Source organism: Notothenia coriiceps, unplaced genomic scaffold (genome assembly GCF_000735185.1).
Source record: "Notothenia coriiceps isolate Sejong01 unplaced genomic scaffold, NC01 NC01_scaffold00024668, whole genome shotgun sequence".
NCBI lineage: Eukaryota > Metazoa > Chordata > Actinopteri > Perciformes > Nototheniidae > Notothenia > Notothenia coriiceps.
The window spans coordinates 1,043,256-1,052,079 of NW_011357369.1; the positions used below are offsets into that span (position 1 = coordinate 1,043,256).

The 8,824-nt window shown below is 39.3% G+C and overlaps 1 protein-coding gene across 1 annotated transcript in view; it reads left to right on the forward strand.

The window, feature by feature from the left end:
- Positions 1–875: 875 nt before the first annotated feature.
- The window catches only part of hsh2d (hematopoietic SH2 domain containing), a 364,522-nt gene continuing 356,573 nt past the window's right edge, over positions 876–8,824 (forward strand). The window contains exons 1-2 of the mRNA XM_010782877.1: positions 876–1,005; positions 2,370–2,459. Coding sequence (XP_010781179.1) covers positions 896–1,005; positions 2,370–2,459 — 200 coding nt within the window. The 5' untranslated portion in view covers positions 876–895. The remainder of the gene's footprint in view (positions 1,006–2,369; positions 2,460–8,824) is intronic.

Here is an 8,824-nt window from a genome sequence, read left to right on the forward strand (position 1 = left end):
GTGTGTGTGTGTGTGTGTGTGCGTGCAAGACTTTAGACGACATGTTTTTTAGTTGCATTACGTCGTACTCTGTGTGTGTGTGTGTGTGTGTGTGTGTGTGTGCGCGTGCGCGTGCGTGCGTGCGTGCGTGTGTTTGTCTCCGCCCACAGACAGGTGTATCAGCCCAGTCAGATCTGCTGTGTCATTTCATCGCCGAGCTTCAGGACAAGGTGAGTTACGCTTGGTGTTCACAATCCTCTATTCAGTCATTTTAGAGTTTCTTTTTAAAATCCAGTGAGGAGTGTTCAAACTACGCCTTTCATATGTTTGTTTTAATAGTCAGGTCAAAGTTGTTCTTGAGAAATGACAGGACATTATTTGCCTGCTTGCTTTGCATGTCAGAGCACTTTGTAGAATCTCTACTGTGCTAACTTTATTATTACTAGTAACACTGATGCAAAAAGTAATAGTAGTACATGTTCCTGTCTAGTGCAAATGTTTTTAATCTGCAGTGTGTCCTAATGCTTGTTAATGGAATTAAGCTGTTTGCTATGGTGTTGAAAAGTGCTATATTAAAAACATGCCTTGCCAAAGATCAGTTTTAAACACTAACATTTGATTATACTTTGTGCATAACTAGAAACAATATTCACATTGCACCACCACATAAATGGTATTCAGTGTGTAATCAAAAGAGGAACAATGACTATGGAAAGTGGAAAAATATGAATTTTTTGTCAAAATCTGCTGCTTAATTACTACAGGCAGAAATCTGGCTGCACTTTGCACTTTGTGTTCTCTATAAACTTTGTGTGCTCCTTGAACAAGTATCTAATGTGGGCCCAAGGAGCTGTAAATTAATCATTTACAGGTATTTGTCCTATTCCAACAGAGGATTAAATGAGCTGTTTGCAGGATGATGGAGAGTCAGCACGAGTCTTTGGTCTGGTTCAAGGAGTCGCAGGTCGGGACTGTGATCAGAAACGGCGTCGTCCCCGAGTGGTTTCATGGGATCATTTCCAGGAAGTGAGTTCTCAAAGGGCATCACTGTCAGACATCTTCAGCGAGGGATGGGAAGAGCAATGTCAACATTTCATGTGATTAAGAGGGGTAGTTAATACATCCGTCAGGTTAAGAAGAGTAAAAGTAAAAGTGTAGGATTAAAACGTAATGTACCTTTATCCTAGAGCTGAGGGTTAAAATAACATAAACCAGCATTAAGAAGTGGGTTCAAAAGCCCAAACATGTCAAAACAGAGGAAGCTCTTGAATCCCTGAAATGTTGAATATTTTCAGGAAGTTATTAAAACTTTTGAGGAAGTTCTGGGCAACCATGTTCAAATAAAAGGTCAAAATTACTCTCAACCACCACCTGGTGTAAAATGTGAGCCGTCGTCGTGGTAAAACATCAAAACCACAAAAAAAATGGTGACAACAGAGATATCCCCAACATCTTTTTAGGAATGGAAGAACATGCAAAACTATACGACTGCATATTTAATCTCCATGTTCATGGAACAAATGTTTAATTGGTAAGTCACAGTTGTGTCAGTAAAGTCTTGAATCGTCGACTTTACCCGTGGAATATTTCTACTTTTCTATTGCCACTCGTACTTCCAGTGCCTTTTTGCTTCCTCCACACCCAGTTTACACATTGACAGCTCTGAATAGTGGATGACATATGTGAGTTGATATTAGACATGGTGTACTCCATCTGTTTACTTTGCTGACAAGAGTATAACGGCCTGTATTTATTACACTGTTTGTCCAGGCATTGTGAGAACATGTTGTCATGCTTTGAAAAGTAAACCGTTCCCTTAATAATTAACCCACAAAATGACCATATGCATATTGATTAATCCCCTCACATTATTTTTTAAATCTTGAAGGATATTTCTTGCAAAACAGCAGAAAGTCTTAATTTAAGAAAATGGAGGACAGGTTTAAGAATATATTTATACTTTTTTATACATCAAAACAATACTATAAAAACTTGTATCATACAGTGTCAGTTATCCAGTTGCATGCTCACTCATCCCTGAACATAGAAATGTTTCTCTCTGTTTAAAATACACGAAGTAGTGAGTATGCAACTGGATAAATGTAGTGTGAGAATGTGTGAGTTTGAAAGTGGTTTTGTGGCTTAAAATGATCAATAATTGTCTCAGTTTTTAGAAAAAGGAAAGGTGATATTCCAAGTAACATGGGGTGAGTAATTTATATAAAAAATAGCCATTTTGTGGGTGAAATATTCCCTTGAATTGACACAATCCCTCTGCAGTCCACATGTGTTAGCCACCCAATAAAATGGCTTAATGATTTACAGATTAAGGAGCATGTATGAAAGGGTTTTTATGTTGTTGTAATTCATGCTTGTTATTATTCTTGCAGTATGTCAGAGGAACTGCTGATGTCCAGGCGTCAAGGCTACTTCCTCATCAGAGTCAGTGAGAGCCGGATCGGTTACACTCTCTCATACCGGTGAGGTTCTGCAGGAGAGGCATTTCAAAAGCAAAGCATTAATTCGTGGTTTTTACTAACCAGTATCAGTATGTTGTTACTTCGGCATCACTTTGAAACGTGTATTACAATTAAATCACGGTCAAATATGTTCATTTTGTTGTAGTTCTGAGACTGCCAAGGCACACNGGGAACAAATGTAATAATTCAGCAGTTGTAAATAAGATCTACAATGGTTGTACTGAAGGTTCATAAGTCTTATTGATCTACACATTTTGTAGATATGTGTTTTGATGATTTATTAAAAATGAGATTCTTAAAAAAAACGTGTTTACTCGACTTATATTTGTGCCTTTTTGTATTTTTGGAAATGTATGTAAACAATCAAAACAATCAGTGTTCATATCGATGCTGGATGTCCTCAAAAGTAGATTTCAAAGTGGTTATTTAAGTGAGTGTTTAAGTGCTTGAATATTGGACTATATATTTGAAATTAAGGGTTATCAAGGATGGCAAGTCTTCAGTGTTTTCAAGACATATTTAAGTTGTTTAAAGCCCAGTAACATCTAATGTAATGTGTTGAAGAAATGCAATATTCAGAAATGTATAATTACATCATTTGCCACAACTGACAGGTGTGAGAAAAGCTTTAAAATGCTCTTGTTTTTAAAGTGTTTCAATTTCACTTTTGCAGAAGACCTTGTGGAACCTCTGCTCTACAGCAGTCGTGTTTTTATTTTCTGTAGGCAACATGAAGTGTTGTGGCCACGTCTCTGAAGGAGATTCTGCAGCAGTGGGCTTGTTGGTGGTTACTTTTCACCAGAGAGAGAAAAAGTACACACATCCTTTACTGAAGTAGAGGTACAGATACTTGTGTTTAAAAATACTCTGGTGAAAGTAGAAGTACTGACTAAACTTCTTTAATCAAGTCAAAGTAAAGAGGCTTTGAAATGTACTTCAGTAAAAAGTACCCATAACTAGCAGCTGTTTTAAAGAGTACCTGACCTCCCTTTATATTAATAGAACAATAATGTCATTGTTAGCTAATGAATGTTTCCATGGTGAACAACGGCAACATGACAACGTTTTCATTGGTCCCTCTTCTTTAGAGAAGACCAGGAAATGATGGATACACGGATCATGTTCAAATCAATAGGCACGCAATGACTCTAAATAATAATGATCACGCCACCAAACACACATTCANAGTGGCTAATGTTGTGGAAGACGTACATAGTCTTGTTGACGCCATTTATACAGCCACCACTGTTTTAAAGCACACGTAAAGCCTCACACGATTGTACTCTCAAATAGTGGTTACCAACCTTTTTTCCCAAGAGCACCCCCAAGATGACTCTGTTGAAGTTGCTCCCCCACGACACACACACACACACACACACACACACACACACACACACACACACACAAGGGGGGGGGCGCAACAGCGGTAATTAAAGTTTAAAAGTCTCAAAAATGCTACAACTACTCCCACAAACTGGATGAATGTGAAGTGTTTTGTTAAAGGAGGATGAAAGTGTAATTAAGGAGCACTATTGGAGTGACTTTGATGGTTATTGGACTCAGGATTCATTCATTTGGATTCCCGCTGTATGAAGAAATTAAAGGACGGCGCAAGTGGAAACAATTCACAAAGGGATTAAACTATTTAAAACACATGCTCAAAGTAAACCGGATTTTGCCGATGTGTTTATGTGGATTCAAAAATCGTAAATAATCTACAAAATGGAGGAGACCGATCTGATCGGAGCAACTGTCACAAATAATCCAACTGAAACCGGCATGGACAATGACTATGTTTTAAAAATGCGCTTATCCAGAAAAGCCCGGTTTGGACACTTTACGGGCAGAAAAAACATTTCTATTAAAGAAAGAATTATACATTTCTGTCTTTTTATGCCTTTAATAGCTACTAACTTGAATTTTTATTCAAATGAATTAATACATTATTTGTTATATTGTATTGTAATGAAGAGACAAGGCTTTTAGTGACAATCATGTATTGAGTTACAATTATATGTACAAAAAAAAAAAGTCTAAATATGATATTTGGCCTCAAATCATCTGAGGCCTGGCGCCCCCCCTGCGATCTTTGCCCCCCAGGTTGGGAACCACTGTTCTATAGCATCTCATTTTTGTTTGTGGTTTTGACTGAAATGTCTATTGCCTTAACATATTGTATGGAAGTTCATGTCTCCCTCAAGATGAACTGTCATCCCTTTTGGTTTTTATTTGTCCGATAATTCAAACTTTGCCTTTACTTAAGTCTAGACTACCTGCATGTCACATTGCACATGCATTTTGTTTATCACTAGTTACCAAATGAGCATGCTAATATGCAAAAACTATGATGGTAAACAATATGATGTTGATATTCTCATTGTTAGCATGGTAGTATGCAGACACCCAGTCTTTCATATCAACTCATTGACCTCTTTGTCTTCCCCCTCCACCCTCCACCCTCCCCTTGTCCCCAGTCTGATGAGTGAGAGTGCCGGCAGCCTGCTCCTCCACCGCGATGGTCGACATGGAGAGCCACTACCATCCCCCTTCCCCCCTGGAGGACTCGGTGCCGGGCAGCCCTCTCTGCGCCGATGACGACTTCCTGGGCGGCATGGAGGAGCTCCAGGACATCTCCCAGTCCATGGACAACGACCCCCTCAGCTCCTTTGATGTCCCCGAGTACCAGTCCTCCAGCAATGGCTCTGAAGGTTCCACTGTTCTAGGTGAAGACTCATTATCATTTGAATTTAAGTGATTCCTTAAATTATTAATAATATGGTTTTCTGACAATGTGGTGATTGCTGCATTCAGGATTTGTACACAGTTCCAATGTGTCTGCTGCAGCTCATTGTAATCTCCTTGCGACTGTTGTTGTTGTCAGTTCAGGGTTCCTCGTTAACCCCCCTTAATCCTCTATTTGCTCCAACTGAATCTTCAGAAAGGACCCACCCTTTGGTTAATCTAACCTCCTGCCCTGACCAAAAGCAAAGATGCCTTACAACCCTTTGACAGCCCTTTATTTTCACAGGTTTTCTTTAACGCCTAACCCTTTGGGCAATACCCCTTAGACCTAATTGTTTTCTCCTGTCTCTAAGGGTCTTGTGGCATTTTCCAACCCATTTTATGCAAATGTATTTCCTTATTTATTCTTTTATCCCTCGTCTTATGTTCTGTACTCCCCTGTTTTACCCCTGTTTTACCCCTGTGTCCTCTGCTGGCCTTTCTACTTGCCCCATATCCAATGAGGAATTCACACATTCCTCAGCAGCCATGCACCACCTCTCAGGAAACATCCGTTTTGCTGCTTTTTTTCTTCTTGAATAAAAGTCACATGGGCATCTGGGTAATGCATGCTGCTACCGAATTATTCAACAAGCGGAGGAGAAGTGAAGAATTTGGAAAGATAAACATTTAATAGGATAATAATGGGTGTGAGTGAGGGAGAAGGAAAGGGTGAGATGGCTAAAAGGCATCAGGGAAACGTGATGATGTCATGGAAAAGTCAGTGAAAACATGTTCAGGATTTCTGGATGTTTAGGATTATAGTGTAAGACAGGAACAGAACAACCACTGACATAACTTTCTTGTCACTTGTCAAACGTGCACCAGGCAGAAACACAGCTTCAGGTCCACTGCCAAATTCTGCTGATCCCCTCTCTGGCTTCTCTGACCAACTCATGTGGCCTGACTTAGTGCCACTGTTTTTTTTGTACCATTTCATCTTTGCTATTTCTGTAGCAAACAAGTTCTACCAACCATGTTCCCTTCACAAGGTGGAAAAGAAAACTGTTGGCAACCTACGACCTGCCTTTCACGAGGAAGATCAGTAATACTACCCCACCACTGTAATGCCTGTGACAAGCTTCCAACCACAGATGGCTTGCTAATATCTCTGAGTAAATAGTTGTTATGGAACAGACTGTCTTTGAGGTCAAGCTGCAGTTTAAATTCCACTAGTTCTTTGCAGAAGGGAGGTGAGACAGAGATGCATCTACTAAGGTAGTAGTAGTAGTAGTGTTGATTTATACATTTTCTCAATATGATGCAACTTTGTGTCTAATGTGGAAAAGATCAACATGTACCCTATATACTGCAGGCTATAACAAAGTATGATAATGTTGTCAATTGTTGTACTTGTTGTTAGTATTACATTACTTACACAACAACAATCATTTTGACATAGGAAAGGTAGGGGTGAGAGGGTTTCTCGGTCACATGAAGAAATTCTATGATCCATTTATAATGCACTCTAAACATACAATATGTTTCAAATCTTAAAGGGGACCTATCATGCAAAATGCACTTTTCTACGTCTTTCATACATGAATATGTGTCCCCGGTGTTCCAGGGAACTCACCAAGTGTCAGAAAACACAACCCTCTCTATTTTCCTCTAGCCGTAGCACCACTTCTGTGACGTCATAGAAGTGTTCAAATCTGTATCAGTCTGTATCAGATCCGTTGCAGCCCCTTTTTAAGAGATTTGGGTATGGAGGAAAATAGAGAGGGTTGTGTTTTCTGACACTTGGTGAGTTCCCTGGAACACCGGGGACACATATTCATGTATGAAAGACGTAGAAAAGTGCATTTTGNTTTGTTTAAGCCTCATTCAAAAACCCTTGTTGTCCTTGTCTCTTAGGACGGGGTGATGGTCATCAGTGCAACGCACCGATACAAGCCCATATAACCCACAGAGCCGTGATCCAGACTCTTATTTTGAAATGCTCATAATTAAGCTGTTGTTGTTCACAGCTGCTGTTTTGATTGTTGTNGGTAAAAGTAGATTAAGCAAATGCTTTAAATCGATATCAGGAAGGTATTTAAAAAAAATACAACAATCAAAACAGCAGCTGTGAACAACAACAGCTTAATTATGAGCATTTCAAAATAAGAGTCTGGATCACGGCTCTGTGGGTTATATGGGCTTGTAAAGAAGAGTGGTCACATACTTCTTCTTGTATCGGTGCGTTGCACTGAGGACCATCACCCCGTCCTAAGAGACAAGGACAAAAAGGGTTTTTGAATGAGGCTTAAACAAAAACACAAATTAATTGACTTTAGATTAAATTGTATAATTGTACGATTATTGGCAATGAAAATGCGACCCACAGCAAAAACAGTTTATATGATGGTGAGGAAATACATTATGGTTTGCTTGACAACAGAAAATAAGGGAAATCCAATAGATATAACGTTTTAGATTCAAATTAAGATATTATAGCATACAATCACTGATTTTGGTCCTTTCAAAATAAAGTCATACACTTATTTGTTGTATGACAAATGCTTGAAATGCAGGATCAAATATTAGGGTCTCTTTATGGTGACCAATAACATGTATATGACAGTTTGATTAAAACCATCGGGAGTTCATGCATAATTTCCCCTTGGTCTTGCTGTGAGGGAGGAGGGAATCTTTAATTATTATTTAACTACTTTAAAGCAGCTTTGCATTCAGAGGTTGGGGTCACATCATGGAATTCTCTACAATATCATTTAAAGGGTTGTTTGAATATTTTTTCCAGGTAAAAAATATGGATAAAGGAAGAATAAACAGATGTGAGGAAGGTAATGCGGGTCTTTGACGGTGAATTATGTAGTTGTATTTGCATTCCTTTCCTTCTCTTGTTACTGTAGGTATTTGTTGTAAGTAACTGATTTACGGACCATCTATTTCAATTGTTTATTTATGTTTTGAGTCAAATGGCAGTACATTTGATTGTACTCCCTTCTAATTTTTGCTCATTGAACATTAATAAAGTTACATTTTAAATGAGGATAACTTATAAGTAATAATAATAAACACGCCACAGCAGGATGTGTTACCTTGATGGAGAGGGCATACAGGTGATTGAGCATCACGTGGTTTGGCTCCGGAAGCAGCGTCGGGTCACACTGAGGGAGATTCAGAAAGAGGAACAATTTGACTTAAAGGTCCCATGTCATGCTTTTCCGGTTATTACCCGTCCCCTTGTGTGTTATGTAGCTTTTTCTGCATGTAAACGGTCTGCAGAGTAACAAACCCTCAAAGTACACCCTGTAGCGAGTAAAACTCTAACACAGAAAAGACCTGTCTATGCTGCCCCAGAACGCCTCGTTGGAGATTTTTCTTTTTCCATTTTTTTCTTCCTGAGTATGGTGACGTGACCATACCAAGGTCCAAATGGACCAATCTGTGGAGCTCCCCACACACACACACACACACACACACACACACACACACACACACACACACACACACACACACACACACACACACACACACACACACACACACACACACACACACACACACACACACACACACACACACACACACACACACAGCCTTGTATTTTCTCAGCAGCAGCTCCGCGGATTTCTCAG